This window comes from Malurus melanocephalus, unplaced genomic scaffold (genome assembly GCF_030028575.1).
Source record: "Malurus melanocephalus ecotype Western Australia unplaced genomic scaffold, MMel_1.1 scaffold_73, whole genome shotgun sequence".
NCBI lineage: Eukaryota > Metazoa > Chordata > Aves > Passeriformes > Maluridae > Malurus > Malurus melanocephalus.
In genome coordinates this window covers 1,231,579-1,249,819 of record NW_026623305.1, presented here as the reverse complement: position 1 = coordinate 1,249,819, position 18,241 = coordinate 1,231,579, and the positions used below count along the sequence as shown (strand labels likewise).

Genomic DNA, 18,241 nt, shown 5'->3' with positions numbered 1-18,241 from the left:
AGGTCCACAAGGAGATCCTGGATTTCCAGGTCCTGTTGGTGACACGGGGTCAGTTGGACCAATTGGTCCTCCAGGCGTTCTAGGAAGACCAGGATATGATGGAAGAAGTAAGAGAAACAGGGGATGAATGTGAACTGTACACCAGAAGGAAAGAAAGAAGCTAAAAGAAAACTGTTCTTTGTTCTTGCTTGAAGCAAGTCATCAACAGTAAAGATCATTCACTAAAAATATTAACTCAGCACTAGTAGCTGAAAGAAGAGACAAAATGATCCAAGCAGAATATTAGGAAGTATTAAAAAAGGAACAGAAGATAAAGGAGACTACTACTATGGTAAACCCATGGTATAACTGTGCCTGGAGTGCTGTGCTTAAAATTTCTGTTCTCCATCTGAAAAAAATACAAAGGAAAGTGATGAGCATGACTTTACTCTGTGTGAGGAGCTAGAGTAACTGGGATATCTGGAAAAGAGATAATGGAGGGAAGGAGGAAAAGAATCAATTTAAGGTCTGAAGCAGGAAAACCGACAGATTTAAGCCTTTGTAATATAGAAGCTGTTTTTCAGGAACATTCTGAATGGTCTGGGATTTTCTCCTTGATACCTTGCATCACTTTGAGGCTGTATGGCTGTTTACCTTTTTTTTTTCACAGGTCTGCCTGGACTGCCAGGAGTAAGTGGGGCACCAGGACCCCAAGGTTTTCAAGGGGACCCTGGTTTGCCTGGAACAGGAGAGCCAATCCCAGGAAGACCTGGATATCCTGGACCACCAGGCTTACCAGGACAGCCAGGAAGACAAGGCTTACCTGGACTACCCAGTAGGTTCAATAGCAATTTATAAAACAAGAATAAAATTCTGCAGATTCATAGGTCCATTGCTTTTGTAGGTCCTATAAAAAACAGAGAAGTGAAAAGCACACTTTGACAGATATTTCAAACTTTACATGGGATGTTGGAAACGTATTTTTCCTTTTAGCTTTTGATCAGTGAGATTTCAAGATTTTCATCTTTTTCTGGGTGATTTAAACCCACAAAAGTAACACATATGACAAAATCTCTACAAATGTACTACCTGAAGTATAAAATACTGAGGAGGAAACCCAGATCAGCATCCTTTAGAAAAGAAACAAGTTCTAAGTAGAAAAAAGTACTAGTGGCAGTAAGAAGCAATTGTCAACATCAATACTAGCCATACTGTCTCTATAATCTATATAATCTATAAGCAACAACTTGTAATTTAATGAGATCTCTAACTTTTCATGTGAGAATAAAAATAGAAGGGAGATGAGAACACATGACCTAAGCTGTGGAAACATTTAACCTGATTCATACCAGCTGTACAATGTTTTTTTTCAAAGGTGTAATCTGTCCTGACAGAGGGATCCCTGGAGAACCTGGAGCAAAAGGTCAGATAGGCCTTCCAGGAAGAAAAGGTGCAAAAGGAGAGAAGGGTAAGTTGGCCTGGACAAGAACAATTTTAATATGAAACCTTTGCCAGATGTATTAGATCTAAATGTGCAGGAAGTTTGTGGCAACTTGGAGGATGAGGCCCACCAAAGTGCAGAGTTAAATGGCCTGTTCGTGTTGGGGTTGCTAAATCAGTGGTCATGTCAGTGCAGCAGCCACTCAGCACTGCACAGGGAGGCTGATAATCCTCTGAAGAGGAGATAAAATGTGATGAAATGGTCTGTGTACTACTCACACAGCAAAGGGCAGCATTATTTTTTGTGCATTATTTTTGCAACTCTTTCAATGTCATTTTGACATATTCACTAGGAAGTCAAGGTCTCTGCTTGTGTGCTGCTGGTCCTCCTGGTCCCCGTGGCGTGCAAGGACCTCCAGGTACTCAAGGAAAGAAAGGACAAATGGGATACCCTGGAAGACACGGAGAAAAGGGYGACCCAGGCTTATCTGGTGCAGTGGGATCACCAGGGCTCCCTGTGAGTATTTTTCATGTGTAAATCACATCAAGTTACCCCTCAACTCAGGAAGCATTTAAGCAGAGYGGTGGAGAAAGTGCCCTGGAAAACTATCAGAAACTTTAATCTACTTTTGCTTATTACAGTCTACTGAAACAAGCTTTTACTTTTGGAAACAGACTTTCTTTAATGTGCTTCATATAGTTTATCTTATTCCCCATAGTGAGCAATAATTTCAAACACCACTTAATCTAACTGCKGTAGGAATACATTATAAGATAATTTATTGGTCTTGATGTGATTTTGATCTGCCTCTTCTGGTCTGACATATGGAATGTACATCCAGGATGCTGCATACCAAAATGATGCCAAATAGAGGGTTTTTWAAATATACTTTCTTGTGTGTGAGAGGATTTTCTTTGAAAATGTGGGCAGATATGCCCTGCTTTATGATTGTTGCATTATGGCTGGGGTTTCAGGTTTTTTTTGGGCTGGGGACTTTGTTTAGAGGGGGTTTTGTGCCTTTTTTTGGTGGTTGTTGGTTGGTTTTGGGGTTTTTTTTTTGAGGTTTTGTTTTAATAGCAGAACTGTTTTTTCACATGAGGAACTGCTTAAAAGTTTCCAGAACATTTTCTTTCAAAAGAAAGAAAAGCAAACAAATCCAYTGTGAGTCTGAGAGAAGGAGGTGGAAGGGCTCTCATTCAAGTTCCAATAGTTTCATTACAAGGTTTACACTTGCCCTGTTTTTTTTTTCTTAAAACCCTATTACTGTGTATGTGAGATTTTGATCTTTTTGTGGTTATGTGAGATTTTGATCTTTTTGTTACTTTTGAGAGTATGTTTTAGCCCTTGTGGTTCTGAAGCAAGGCTTGAAGCCTTGTCCTGAACTTTGCTGCTCTTAGGTTACTTAATTCAGAAACAAGGGCAAAGTAATCAGTTTGCAAGGAAATAATTYACTTAAACACAGAAGTTCTTTGGTCTAATGGACCATTTTTCTGCTCTCTGTTCCTCCCAAATATCTTGTTTTGGTTTTCAGAGACTAACAACTCATCACTGCCTACTTGAAGATCTAGACATTGTAACAAATAATCACTTCTGGTTTCAGATACACRTTTTTGAGAAGTCTCCTGCCAGATTTAAAATTGTCTATCACATTATRAATTGTATTTGCTCCACCTATTTTTAAAGGAAAGATTTTGAATAACAGAGGAAGCTGCCTAAATAATACCCCAGTTTTTGTACCTTAGCGGCCTTTTACCTATGTGTAAATTTCATGTGGTAAAATATATTCATACACATGTACTGTTGCAAGATCAGCCCCTGAACAATGATGATATTAAAACTGCCCTCTGCTTGGAGAGCTGAGAGCAMAAATCAGCATAAAAATACAGAAAAGTACTTCTTTTCCCTTCTAAACCTGTCAAGCCATAGATTCTTCTAATACCATGTACCTAACTAAATGTAGATGAATTTTTTATTGGTGGCTTTGTGGGTTTTCATTCAGAAAAAAAAAAAAAAAAMCMMCATACTTACCTCCTGCTGTATTCAATTCTGGGAGGACAGACTCATCCAGCAGTCACCACCCTCTAGAGAATCCCTTCCTCAGTGGATTGTTGGTTGAAGTCTGCAGTGGGAAGAGTTAATTATTTGTCTCTTGATATTCTTACATTTGCAGTCACACATCTGTACAGCCATGGGCCCAATTCTTCTGGCATGACAATTTATTTCAGTTGGGTATCTGTACATTTGRCAGTCAGGCTGGAAAGGCCACATGCCATTCACACTTCTCTTTTTAATCATCAAAAGTGACAAGTGTGATGTCTTTTTGGTTGCTTTAATTGGTCTTTTTTGGGAAACCATGCAAGAGATAGATATCCAATTTTTCCTTCAATGCCCACTTTGATTCCTTGCTGGAGATAACTGACAGCTTTTTTTCTTTATCAATGATAAGGGGACTCCTGGTTCTGCTGGACAGCATGGGGAAAAAGGAGAGAAGGGTGATCCAGGAAGAGTTAGAATAAAAGGTAAACACACATTTTATCATTTGTCTTTTTGTTTCTTATATGATGTCTATGCAATAGTGTGAAACCTCTTAATTTACTCTTTACTAAACCCATTAATTCAGTAAGTTACTGAAACCTAGAGGGCATATATATCCAAACTGCTCACTTGGTACCATCTCTTCTTGCTAAATACAAGATCAAGGCAGTGTTTTGTGGTCTTTTCTCTATAGCTGAGCCATAAAACAGTTTTAGYGGCATGTTATTAATGCCAACAAATGACTTTTCACATCATGCAGTTGATAATTGGGGTCTTCCAGAGCTCTGTACAGCAAAGACTAAGCAGAATACAAATACTGTGAAAACATGGAGAAATATTTTTATACAGAAGCCACCTCCTAAAGTGTCATATATCAATTTCATAACTGTTATCTCAAATGAAGCACCAGCATCCTTCTTGGGAAAACCTCAGTCTCAATGACTATTCAGATTCCTCTCCTATTTCTCAAAATTACTCTTGACCAGACATTGAAGAGAAACAATAGGCCACCAGTTGCACAACTGGAATTCTTGTAATTAAATAGATCAAAACCTCTCCACAGTTATGGTTATGATTTGCAAAAGCAAAAGAAACAGAGAACAATAAATTACAGCAATCTGATGGCAAAGCTTACTTAGAAATGCTAAAACAAAAGCTTGCCCTTTTTATTGTTTATAAAAAGTTAGCTTAGCTTTGGATGCCTGTGGGTTTTTTACAGATGTTGGAGCAGGGGAAAACATTTGCTTTTATTTGCAAAGGATTTCTTGACACAGCAAAATGAATCTTGGTGTTACAATAGTTTTACTATCCTTTTTGTAAAAGTTACTTTTTCATAAATATTGATGCAAGAGTAATCAAGGGGAAGAAAATAAAAATCTTTGGGAATATTGCTGTAAATATTCTGCATCATATGGCACTGCTATATCCTGACCTCACTGAAATCAGCAATACATCTCTGATTTCAGTAGTACAATATTTTAACTCTATGTATAGTTTGGACAAAAGCCATGTTCCTGTGGTGCCTRTGAACATGTCCTTTACAGAGAGACCAAAGTGTTCCATGAGGTATCCAGCTACAATCTGCCTTCCTAAGCCCAAAATGCCTTGTTAAGGAAATGTGCATTCATAGCCTGGGAATTATCATGAAGCTATGGATCAATGGCTGAGCAAAAATATCCCCACCGCCCAAAATTACTGCAAATATTATTTTTTTTTCCCAAAAAAACATTTTAAGGATTAAAAGGTGAAAGAGGACCTACTGGAGTTCCAGGATATCCAGGCCAAAGAGGTCTTGATGGCAGAGATGGGGAACCAGGATTGCCTGGGGAAAAAGGTGCTGAGGTATGTTTGACTTTGCCAGATTTTTTTTCCATTTCAATAGATGCATTATCATATGAAAGGTTAGGAAAATTTTTATCCATTAAAAAATTAGTTTATTATAGGTATTACTGTTGATTTGGGCATTTGATTATAATATCTGCATATACTGCATGCCAATATTATGGGATCAGGAATGAAAAAAATACACAAACCCCTTTGTTCCTACTGCCTTTGAATATTTCAGAMTATTAATGTCATCCATGCAGTCTTTTCATTGTGAAAGAGTGTTCCTCCAGATAATTCTGTAMCATTCTTTTTCATAACCAAAGAGAGGAGAGAAATTAGCTCTTGTTATTTCTTAACAAAAATTTTTATTTCAGGGAGATTCTGGAGTATCAGTTCCAGGTGATAAAGGATTCTCTGGGCTCCCGGGACGTCCTGGGATGAAAGGACAGATGGGATTGCCAGGTTTGGGGCTTCCTGGCCCTCCTGGAGTCAGAGGYAGCCCAGGAGACTTTGGTGATATGGGTAATGTTGGGCCACCTGGTCCAAAAGGCCAGAAAGGTAATTTTGAATGTTTATGTTAAGAATTAAATAACMAAACACATATTTGGATGCTAGGTGGCATCCATTACAGTTTAATATGTACTATATACTATACTAATATGTATTATTCTATATGTGTATATATATATATATATATATGTGTGTGTGTGTGTGTTTATGCAGTGTTATTAATTTATGGTGAAAATTATATTAATTTACAGGAAAATACAATTTATACTTAAAGCTTGGCCTGGTTTTTGGTTATAAAAAATGCCTAGCAAAAAAATATCTACACTAATAGCTGTAGATAGAATTGAAATGAAAATATTTCTTTCTTGCTATAGAGACTGTTGTAAAACAAATTGCATAACTATTAAAAAAAGATCTTTCTTTAAAAAATACAGCTGTATTACAGCRATTTTCTATAGAAAAATATATTTTAAGATCCTTCATCAAAACTTAAGTAACAGGGAAATAACAATGTGCATAAACAGTCACTTCATATTTGCACGCCTGGTTGAGTAGYTCCACAGAAATATTACAGTGTTCAGACTCCATTTATTCTAAAATCAAATTGGCCAGTTGCTTTTCTCTCTTGTTTCAGGTGATACTGTCTGCATTACATCACCATATCCTGGAAGTCCAGGTCCCCCAGGTTTTAAAGGTGTCCAAGGTAGGTTTATGCAGAGGAGAATTTTTGATTTTAATTGAAATGGAGTTTTAAATTGCTAATTAAACAAAATATGCTATCCTAAAAAACTGTGCAAGTTCTAGTTTCTCAACAAAATGTGKCTCAAAATGAAAACTGCAAATACAGAGGAAAATACACATCTAATAGAAACAAGGGCCAGACAGCTGCAGTTTGCACCATCAGAAGGTTTATCCATGGAAACAGTTAAATGAAAGTAGTTTCAAACTCTGTCCTGCCTCAATTAAAATGCATGAGAGAGTCTCTAAAACATGCAGATGGCTGGAAGTGGAAAGGCCTAGAGTATGGACATCTGGATATCAGGAAAAAAAGATGTGCAAGGCAAARATATGCTGCAAGTCCCTAATTCCTGAAACTATATTGCTCATGGCAAGTTGCAATTGAGCCCTAAAATCTCAATACTTATCACCATTACTTCAACTTGTTCAATTTAAATTCAAAGAACTCACCCAGGAGCTGGCAAAATGTTGCTTGTGATCACCTCCAAGAATTTGAAATATCCCAGAAAATACAAAAGAWATGGAGATAGTGGATTTTCAAACTTCTTAATATGGTATTACACAGCTCCCTGACATCAATGTTGTAGGTGGGAGCAAAAATTTATATCTATAATTTTAGAGATGAAAGAACAGTGATGAGTGTACTGAGCTCGTCTGCACCATTCCAGAAGCAGGACAGAGCACAGGAGAGTATAASAACTTGAGTTGACACTTGTCATTCACAGGTTAATACTGCTGATGGCCTGTAATATTAAAAAGTTGTAGGAAAAGTTGTTTTTCCTATATGATACTGGTGATTTGCWGTCTGGAATAGGGAACATCCTCATCTGAACAAACAGCAACCACGCATTTGTTTGTGACTTGGGTGGTGGCTCTTGCCATRAAAGTTAGAAACAGGTAAAATCAACTTGTTTTCAAAGTATATAAATTTGCATGGGATAAAGATACAATCGTTAGATCACACATTTTAGTGCTCTGACAGGTTTTCTATATATTTCGTTTTTATTTCCAGGACAAAAGGGTTTAAAAGGACTCCCTGGGCATCCTGGACCAAATGGCTATGATGGGCTAAAAGGCCRTCGAGGAAGGCCAGGAGCAGGAATCCCTGGGCCAGAAGGTGAACTGTGCTTTTCTTAAATGAGGAGACCTGCTGGTCAAGCTGTAATGCATACATGCAGGGAAAGGTAGGGTAGGGCAAAGTAAAATAGAATAGTTCAGTGTCTAGAGRGGAAATATTCTCAGAAAACGGAGAACAATTAGTGCCATTTTAGCAAAGGCATTGAACTGGACAAGAGTGACTGTACTCAAGACAGATGCTGCCCCAAAGAAAACCCCCATCACTTCCCACAGGAATTACCTCCTTCAATCCTCACRTATCATTAGCTATAAATAAGAAACCTGAAATTTAATTTATGATGTTCTTTTTCTTTGCAAGGTGACAATTTAAATGTGGTTGAATTTGGATTACAATATTTCACTGTTTGGAGGAAAATAAACAAAAAAACCCTGCAAACATCTCCTGAATTATGCTCTATTTGAATTTTAAAACCTTATCAACAGGCTTTCGAGGTACAGCTGGGGATCCTGGTGATGAAGGTGAAAGAGGATCTACAATTGATGGCAGAAATGGTCTCCCAGGTCCACCTGGCATAGATGGGCCAAAAGGTCTTGCAGGTGACACCACATATGGCCCTCCAGGAATCCCAGGCAACAGGGGACTGCCAGGACCCCCTGGAGCACAGGGAGCAAGGGGTAATCCAGGCGTTCCTGGACTTCAAGGTATGGGCCAATTTCTATGAAAGAATTTCTATGAAACAATTTCTATGAAACAATTTTCTTCTTCTACATGTTCAAAGGACACAGTCTGAGCTAAGGTGGTCCTGGTTCAGATAAAGCTTCCTCTCACTCAGATCCATCCTGGTGACTGTGATCAGTACACCCTGTTTCTACATTTACATTCTGCTGGTTGCTGCAGAGATCTCTCCACAGCACAACTTCCTTCCCACCTCATAGGGGACATTGCTGTTTCCTTTTACAGGCCCTAAGCAGATACACACATCCTTTAGTGCAGGGAACATCTACAGAGCTGGGCCAGTGCTGTGCACCTGGTGCAGGCCAGTGAGATACTCCCATTCTGCTCCTACACATCAGAAACTGTCTTCTGTACCTATAGATGAGGATTGAATTTTTATTTGTTCCTTAAAGAAAGAAGCTCTCCACAACAGCCAATTCTAAATTGCAGAAAAGCATGACTTTTCACAAACTATACAAAAACTAAAGGATAAGTAAGATACTATAGTAACATGTACATTTCAAAATTAAAATTAGGAATTGTGATTGATGGCGAATAATAGAACTAACAATGGKKTKTKTTTTTTTTTCCAGGACAACCTGGCACCCCGGGATTTCCAGGTGCCAAAGGTTTTAGAGGCCCAGAAGGTGATGTGGGAGCACCAGGCTGTCCAGGCTTGCCTGGTTCACCGTGTGTCCCAGGCTTACCAGGGCCACCAGGACTCAGAGGTGTCACRGGCCTGCCAGGACCTCAAGGTACACAACATTCAGCAGGTTGCCTCACAGCTCTAAGCTTTGCACATACTTTCTGCCAGATTTCATCACATGATTTTGGTGGCTGGCATGACAAAAATTTCCATGGGGGCTGCTTAATTCTGGGGGTGTACATTATGTTTTGCACATTTTTTAAACTCAAGGAATACAGGCTGTGCATCTCAGATTTTTTCCAGCTTCCCATGCTGTTCCTTAACTGCCCAAATCACAGTGTGTTCACTATAATTAATAAATGAAGAGTTGTCTCTTACTCTGCTGTCCTGAGTAACTTAACTGAGCTCCTGCCATTACTTCCGTATTCTTAAATGGAAGTGTTATTTAGGAAGAGCTAGAAGACACAYATATCAAAAGTATTAACAAATTAGTAGGGATTTTTTACAGTGGTATTCTACTGTCTGTCACAAAAGAAATACAAGAAAACAAACATTCCAATTAAAAAATCTGTGCAGGGCCAGGACTCCAACATGTAAAAAAGTTTTCAAGTTATTTTGCCRTGTTTGATGATCTTCAAATTTATACCAAATCACTTTCTACTTTTTAGATACAATTGCTGAACTTTTGCCTGCATTTACACACATAGATTAAAGCTCTTTTTTTCAGGCTTACCAGGCTTTAAAGGTCAGAGGGGAGAGAGGGGCCTGGCTGGGCCCCCTGGAGTCAAAGGTCTCAAAGGCTCTCCAGGCTCACMAGGTCTCCCAGGTCCTCCAGGCTCAAGAGGTCCCCCAGGTCTTCCAGGCAATATAGGACCTATTGGTTTCCCAGGAGAAACAGGTATGTTAAATGTCCTGAAAACACCCTCACCTATCACTTCTCTTGTAGAAGGAGCTCTTTTTACTGCTGTTAAGGTTAGGAAGTACTTTGTACCCACCTCCCTTTCCATCTTCAAGAAAAGACTGTGGAGCAAGGTAGAGTCATCCCTTATTCTTAGGATAAACATAAAGGGATGGAAATAGTTTGATGCACCTTGGTGCATCCTGGTGCTTTAGTTATTTTACAACCCTGACATATTTCCATGTATTATTTCCTGACTGTTTGTAATAGGCTGTAATATATTATAATAAGAAGAATATGTTTAGACTTTGGTCCATTTAGGAGAYTGGYTAACAGAATCTCTTGGGAAGTGRTCYTGAAGGGCAGATRAGTCCAGGATGGCTGAACATTYTTCAAGAAGGAAATYTTTAWGGCATGGGAACAGGYYRTCCCCATGCACYGAAAGATGAGYCAGGGAGAGGAYAACCAGCTGGGCTGAACAGTGTTTYAGCTGGAACTCTAAAMAAAGGAAAAAAGGGAGAGTTTGTGAAGTTTGGAAGAAGGGACTGGCAAATCAGGAGGACAAGGGTGTTTTAASGTTATRGAGGGAGAAAATTAGAAGGGCCAAACCACAATTAAAACTATCTTGTTACTGTTGTAAATTACAATTAAAATGTTTCTATAAATACATTAGCAACAAAAGGAGGGGTAAGGAGAATCTCCAYCCTTTATTGGATKGGAGAGGGGCAAACAAAGSATGAGGAAAGACTTACTGCCTTCTTGGCCTCAGTCTTTAAKGGTAAGAGCAGCTGTTGYCCAGGTACCAGCCCCCTGAGCTGGAGGCCAGGGTGGGGGAGCACAGTGAAGCCCCCATAATCCCATAGCCACRTGCAAGATCCGGTGATGTGTTGGGGGTAATTGCTTTAGGCGTAAACTGMATCTCCAGGGGCTGGCAGCAGGTAGAAGGAAGGTATTTGTTTGAATAGAATCTGAGTTTCAAGAGAAGTTTGATCTTGGCAGGAAGCCATGCTCCAACTATTGGTTCTCTTGCTCTGCTGATTTTCTAAGAAGTCCTAAACATCGTGCTTTTGATTTATACTATACCTTAGAATATGACAGCAACAGTGTAAGCTGACTGAACATGTAAATAAAAAGCATTTCATATTAACAGGAAGCAAAGGGATTCAAGGACCCCCAGGATTCCCAGGACTCCCAGGAATACAAGGCCCGACAGGAATCTTTGGTGTAAAAGGTGAACAAGGACAAATGGGTCTACCTGGGCCTGGTGGAGAATGTGGAGATACAGGAATAAAAGGTTTGCAAAAATTCATTTCACTCTGTAGCTGTATTGCTGCTATGTTTAGTTTTGTTACTAGTGTGTGAAAAATCTGTTTACTTTTTATAGGAAAAAGAATAACCATTTGCAAGGTGCAATCACAGCCAGTTCAAGATTGYTGCCTTTCATAATTACACAATCTTTCTTAATTTTCTGGTTTAACATCACCCGGGTTACAACTGAATTAACAAACAAGCAAGGGAAGGATTGCAAATTCTGCTAGCAGTGAGCCTGCTGAAACAACTGAGAACCACATTAGTATTTGAAGGCTTTCTCTACTAGGAAAGTCATCACTCAAATTGGTTCTCAGAACACCTCATGAGGATGTATTTACATTCCAATTGTTTGCTTCCAAGGTGAAATGGGGCCTCCAGGAGACAGTGGCTATGTTAACCTCCGTCTTGAAAAAGGACAAATGGGAGACCCAGGGTTTCCTGGTGAGCATGGATTTCCAGGTGAAAGAGGTAAGTTCATAAAMGCAAGCTCTGCACACACACACTTTCCTGTGATCTAAATCCCTGGTGGTTTTCACAGTCTGGACTCAGGGCTGCATCCAGCAACCATATCTCGTTACTGATTCTGAAACTGGCTGCATAGTTTCTTTGGATTACTACTAGGGCAATACACCAAGAGTGAAAGCATTGCTATATTGAAAATTAAAACACTGGCTTGACTGGTTGCTATCTTGTTCTGCAATWAACTTCAGGTGAAAAAGGCAATACTGGTTTCAGAGGCACACGAGGATTTCCAGGGAAGAATGGTGTTCCAGGACTGCCAGGTGACCAAGGTGACACTGGAGTGATGGGATTTCCAGGATCACGGGGTGTGCCCGGACCAAAGGGCTTTCAAGGAATGACAGGTTTTCAAGGAGAACCAGGTGACCAGGTAAACAGARTGGTAGTGAAACGTCCTGCACTTTGCAGTTACCTCCTGCCTCTAAGAAATACCATGAAGGGTACTCGTATTATACTCASCCATTAGATGTTCCCTCWGAGAAGAKGCAGCCAGTGTTTCAGGAAAWGTAAATTCCCTAATGCAACACCTCTGTGCTTTGGCTAAATTTTAACAGGAACTGAGTTTGGAGTTAGGAAAGTTTCTCCATGTTCTTATTTGGTTCTCTGCCATTTAATTTTCTGAAGTCCAGGTTCCACTACACTAAGTAGGGGTGCAAAAATCAGATGCACAGTCAAGTCTTTAACATGATTCCTAAGAGCAGATTGACAAACCACTTAGCACAGAGATCATAACATAGCAGCAGCACAATTAGGAAGTTAATATGTAGCTGCTTCTTCAAAACSTGCTGTGTGAAGTGACCAAGGAAACACACAAGACAAACCAAGCCATCTTTGCCCCAAGCAGAACCCAGACAAGCAGCTTTGCCCACGAACAAATACACAAAGACACACAAATATCACATGCAGGGCACAATTTTTCACTTCTTGTATGCTGATAGGTAGACAGTGAGATTACATGAAGCATAAAGCACAGTTGTTTTCTTGGTAAAGGGATATACTTTTGCTTGGCTTGTTTTATTAAATTTCTTTGCTGATTAGAGGTCATTATTCAGAAGGAAAAGTAGGCAAATATACATTTTTATTGTTACATCACCATATTTCTGGTTAATGTTTGTAGTAAATTTTGGATAACGTACAACATCATTGGATATATTTTTATGGTACCTTTTAAATCAAATTATTCAAGCCATCTGTGGGGAAATTAAGCTGCTTGAGCCAAGAGTTAGAATAAGCTATAAAAGCATGAATTTAAAATTATTAGCAATTCTAACCTCAGTTTCTTGTTGTGGTTAGACATATACCAAAGACAAGATGCTTTTCTGTTGAGCTTAAGATACAATTTTGCTAAGTGAGCCAAATGCTTGTGCAGATCATTCCTGCTACACATATCCTGTATCAAACATCCTTATTTTGATTTTAAAAAAATATAGGGTGACCTTGGCTTACCAGGAAACCCTGGATATCCAGGACTGACTGGCCCCAAAGGATGTAAAGGTAATGAATTTATATAGACGTGCTTTGAAGAATAATATTGTTAGGATATATGTGGGATAGATGGTAAAGACTCACTAGAAAATTATTTTCATCTGTCCTTTTTACCCATAAAACATGAATGTAATTAGAAACAAGTYTCACTTACTTGAAGGCAAAAGTTGCATTTCAGTATATTCTTTAACAGCTTATTCCTTTAAAAGGAGGTATTAATAATTTAACAGRCAAATAGCTGTTTATATCTATTAGTGAATTAGACAAAACTGTCCAGCTTTGGTTTTGTGGATGGAAAGGATACTTGTCTAAAATGTAAATCACTGATTGTACCTCAACAGGCAAGAGAGGTGACCCAACTCCTCTGCTTGGTACACATGGTCGGAAAGGGCCTCCAGGAGATCCAGGAGTACCAGGTACCTCTGTCTAGTTGAAGGAAAAATTTGACTTTAAAAATTATTTTCTCTAAGTATTTTCAGCAGAGGGAACTCTGCTCCCCGTGCATTTTGAGCTGTTCTGTAGTKATTACTTGTTTTTTCTTTAAGGACTCAGTGGATTTCCAGGGGAGAAGGGTTTATCAGGTATCCAAGGACAACCTGGAAGACCAGGATCCAAGGGTGACCCTGGATATCCAGGACCACCTGGATTACCAGGTAATGTCAAAGTTTAAAAAATGGTGCTGTGTAATAGCTCAAAAGAGATAAGGAACAGGAAAAGGCAGTTGAGGAGGCATCTCTGTGGAGGAGGCTGGAGAATCAGAGATCATATGAAGGGTATTGAAAGTTATTGCTGTACCTATAGACAGCAGCAATTGTCTGCTCAGTCTCAGCAAGATCCATCAATTCTTCCTACATCTCCAAAAACTTTTAGGTCTTGCTATTAACACAGTGTGCTGCATAGCGTGGGGGGAAAAATCAACAGTTTAATAGATAGGAGTATTCACAGATACATTGTTTCATTCTCAGGAGCTACAGGTCCTCAGGGATTGCCAGGTGAACCTGGAGAGGAAGGGAAACCTGGAATTTTGGGACCTCCAGGATTGCAAGGGTTACCTGGAYCCCAAGGCAGAAAAGGTAAACAGTATGTAAAGGGCCATTCTAGTGGTAATGTGACAGTACCAGACATAAATACCCTTTCAGCACTGAAAATGGAAAACGCCTAATTGTGACTGTGATTTGGATTCTGTGGTATCTTTAACTGCTACAAGACTTAAGCCAGTTCCCAACACCTTTGAGAAGTAACAGAAATAATGGGGCTACAATTGAAAATGAAGAAGGAGGAAGATAGAAACAAAATCTGCCTTAGCTGGTATAACTGACAGCAAGAAATGTAACTTTCTTTTAGGAAAGAAAAAGRAGTTTGCAGTAATTCAGTAGTTTCACTTCAGTTATGCTGTGTTCTACATTTTCACCATGGAGTGCCACTGTTACTCTGTAAACCCAGCAGGCTAATAGACAGCTTTGCCTTTCAAATAAGTTTTAAAAAATGTTGATAACTTGAGTTGGGGTTTTTTTGTTGGTTTTCTTGTTGCTTGTCTGATTTTGGTGGATTTAACAGAAGAGTTTCCTCCAATTCCTAATTTACACTTTTCACAATGATTATTTTATTTAGATTTAACATCAGCTCATCTATATAGTTGTTTTGTTGGAGAACGTTATTAACTTTTACTATACTTAGAATTGAAATTGTTAATRCTTCAATTAATTAATACAATACTTCAAATAATTAATACTTCATAAAGAAAGTTATAAGCTCTGTATCCTCTGTCTGTTATAGTATGCTTCATTCCAGTTCCCAAACAGGAAGATTAGTGACCCATRTACAGAAACCACAGTAAAGTAACACTTGGGGCTATAAAAAATGGTTAGAGAGGACAATAGATCCACTTTTCCAAATTCAGCTTAAGGAAAAATTGAGAAGGTTTCTTATAAACTACTGAAAATTCAAATGAAAAATGGAAACCATTTATGATTGCTTACAGTAAATAAGCAGTGCTGATTTAAACTGTCATGACAGATTCCCTGCTGGTGCATAATGTACAGGAGAACATTTCAGTGTTGCAAACAGTCTTTGCTGTAACACAGGCAGAGATCTGCAGTGGCAGGGATCTGACCCCCTTCTGAAAGGGGTCAGAAAGGAAAAAAGCATTCTTCTGCTGTAAACTTCATAGCTGATGGTTTCTTTCCTTCTTGTCATAAGTGATAAGGCCCTTCTTTACTATTTTGTGCAGAAGTTGTCCCAAATCCTGCACAGGAACATAATAAATTAACACATCCTGCAGAAGGAAAAGTTCAGTCCCAAATGGCAATTCATTAGAGACAGAGTTGCTAAGCTGAGGATTCAATGTATTGCCAGCATAGTTGTAAAGACGTTAATACCTTTGAAACTACASCCGGTAATGAAAACTGACTGCTATTTATATTGCAGTTCAATTGGATATATAGATCTTGGTGCTGTTTTCAACAATGCTSGTACAAGCATTGGAAATGAAATGGATAATTCATAGCTAAGTACTCGGCCTCGTTAGTCTCATTGGTTCTCAATTACATTAAAGGTCTTGTGCCTGAACTTCTAGATTTTAAAAACTTCTGATTTAAAAAAAAAAAAAAAGTTAAACAGCATCTGTCAAAGCATAATCCCATTTTCTTTATTACAGTAGTTTTACTAGTTAAGGGCTTAGTCTGGCAATTCTTACTTGTGTGAGTAATCCTTGATGGAGCAAGTAATACTCAGACCATCAGCAGGATGAGTTGTGTGAGCAGACGCTGATTTGGGCTGCACAATACAGAAACAGTGGTTCATGCTCAGGTCAGCCAATTCAGCTGTACCTAGAAATATGGGACTACAGCAATCCAAAAATCTACAATTACAAGTGCTGATATTATAATGGATTGTTGGCAAATGTGTCAGAAATTCCCTGGAAAGCAAGTAAACCAAGCCATCAATCTTGCCTGAATGAGCCAAAGATCAGAAAAGTTTAAAATGGTGACCTGGGGGCCAAAATCAGTTAGGAGTTCATAACAATTTTAAAATACCACTGTTAAATTCCCCAAGTGCAACTCTTACATAAATTTTAAAATGGGAACATGTCCAAAGGACAAGAAGGCTGAAGAAAGCAGGAATGAAACTTAGAATGTCATGAAAAGTTRAAGAACAGTTAATTAAGGTCATAGAAGATATTACAAGGTTGCAATACTAGTATCCCATATTATAAAGTGGATTAAACAGAGCAATAAATTCTCCCAAGATTCCTGCTCTGGATATTTGGCAGATTGGTAAGGTGCAGGACATGCTGGGATAGAGCACAGACACAAGGGAACCTACATCTTCTGTGCCAGGAAGGAGCCAGTCAGAGGAAAAGAGACAGACACAGTGAAAATTCACTTAGGAAGTGTTTGTTCTCACATTTAATAATTTGTCTGTACAACTTAGGAACTAAAAAGTGCCAATGCGATGGAGATATTTTTACCCTCCACTGCAAACAAACACAATCTCAGATTAGTTCAACTTTTTAAAAAATGAGTAAGTGCCATTTATGGTTTTACTTATTGTGTYTTAGCAATTTTCAAAAAAGCACCGATTTTAAAGCTATGTCTGACTACCACAAACAGCCAGTGCTACTGAACATCACTAGTGACAGAGCTGCTCTATACACCGTCATATGTCACCATAGCCTCAATTACAGATTTGTTGTCTTCAAGGACTTTGTGCTGTTCAGTTCAAAGAACTTTTGTATCAGAGTGATGCAAAATCACATAGTTTTCTGTGTGCAATCTGCAGGACCAGAGGAAAGAAGCCAGGTGAAAATTTAGCCTCTTTTTGGTGCAGCTGTGTTTAATTACAYTTCTATTTTAAACAGAAGCTGTAAAGAAGTTCCAGCTTTACAGCCATCCTAGGCAGTGTCTGCTGCTCCATCAGTGGTCATGAAGTGACAGCACAGCTGACTTATGGGTAACAGCCACATGTAGCAGTAGCAGGCCAGCCACAGACACAAGGTTCTCTATAGATTAACCCATAATCTGCTGGCTGCAGTAAGGAAATTCCTAAAGGATTAAAAGCATCCTTTCTGATTGCTTTGATATGAAACTGTATTAKAACTGCTATTCTTAAATTTTTCACRTTTGCCTTTCCAAAAAGACTGCACTCAGGTGCAATGTGATCACATCTTCAGTTGCCAATAATCAAATTCAGCAAATACCCCATTTTGATCCAGCATGCATTGTCAGATAAGAAAAAAAGGCTTCATTTTTAATTGTGATGTATTGTGGTACTCAGTCATGCCTGTAATTCCACTCAGGTCTTCCTGGACTGCCTGGACTGGATGGCTTGGATGGACTAAAAGGTCAAAAGGGCTCTGCAGGAGCTCCAGGTAAAGATGAAAAATAACTGTGGAATAGAAAATCCCTTAATGACTGAATGTGCAAGGGGTGGTGCATGTTATTTTGATGTATGCCTTGCCCAGAAGGTATTATTCAGCCCCAGACAAAACTTTCAAACAGATTCTAAAGTATGCCTAATGGTGCACCTGCAGTTATTTGTGGGGAAAACTTTCGAACTTCCATTACTCACATAGTTTTGTTGGAACGTTTCAAGGCTGTTTATAAAACTAAAAAGTTTAGTGCAGATGATTCAAAGGAGAGCCAAGTCCCTTTTTTTWAATATGTAAAAGATAAAACTAACAAATTAAAAGGAGACTTGTGAAATCCCAGCTTCATTTAAAGTCCATGGGAGTTGTGCCACAAACTTAAGAGGAAAGTGGATTTCACTCATGCCAATATATTTGCAACTTTCAAAAGGTGCTTTTGAAGCACTATTAAAAAACCCAATTCTTATCATCTATATAAAGGTTACAAATATATTCTGATAGAAAAATATATTTAGAATCATGCAATCAGTTTACATTTCAAGTTACAGACAATAATGACAGCATATAAAATAACCCCTGAAGAAGAGCATTAAAGCAAAAAGATTACATTCTTGAAAGTGATGAATTAGGGCCAGATTCAACAAAACTCCATCCAGCTTCCAAGAGAGAACCAGAAAAACAGCACTAAGCAACCC

The 18,241-nt window shown here is 38.8% G+C and overlaps 1 protein-coding gene across 1 annotated transcript in view; it reads left to right on the top strand.

The window, feature by feature from the left end:
- COL4A4 (collagen type IV alpha 4 chain) overlaps nucleotides 1-18,241 on the top strand; it is a 62,068-nt gene that overhangs the window by 31,458 nt on the left and 12,369 nt on the right. The window contains exons 19-38 of the mRNA XM_057366883.1: nucleotides 3-107; nucleotides 650-814; nucleotides 1,355-1,447; nucleotides 1,773-1,936; nucleotides 3,867-3,939; nucleotides 5,190-5,296; nucleotides 5,656-5,839; nucleotides 6,426-6,494; nucleotides 7,542-7,646; nucleotides 8,090-8,308; nucleotides 8,915-9,076; nucleotides 9,695-9,865; nucleotides 11,016-11,159; nucleotides 11,537-11,644; nucleotides 11,887-12,065; nucleotides 13,126-13,189; nucleotides 13,522-13,596; nucleotides 13,726-13,833; nucleotides 14,146-14,253; nucleotides 17,478-17,549. Coding sequence (XP_057222866.1) covers nucleotides 3-107; nucleotides 650-814; nucleotides 1,355-1,447; nucleotides 1,773-1,936; nucleotides 3,867-3,939; nucleotides 5,190-5,296; nucleotides 5,656-5,839; nucleotides 6,426-6,494; nucleotides 7,542-7,646; nucleotides 8,090-8,308; nucleotides 8,915-9,076; nucleotides 9,695-9,865; nucleotides 11,016-11,159; nucleotides 11,537-11,644; nucleotides 11,887-12,065; nucleotides 13,126-13,189; nucleotides 13,522-13,596; nucleotides 13,726-13,833; nucleotides 14,146-14,253; nucleotides 17,478-17,549 — 2,475 coding nt within the window. The remainder of the gene's footprint in view (nucleotides 1-2; nucleotides 108-649; nucleotides 815-1,354; nucleotides 1,448-1,772; nucleotides 1,937-3,866; nucleotides 3,940-5,189; nucleotides 5,297-5,655; nucleotides 5,840-6,425; nucleotides 6,495-7,541; nucleotides 7,647-8,089; nucleotides 8,309-8,914; nucleotides 9,077-9,694; nucleotides 9,866-11,015; nucleotides 11,160-11,536; nucleotides 11,645-11,886; nucleotides 12,066-13,125; nucleotides 13,190-13,521; nucleotides 13,597-13,725; nucleotides 13,834-14,145; nucleotides 14,254-17,477; nucleotides 17,550-18,241) is intronic.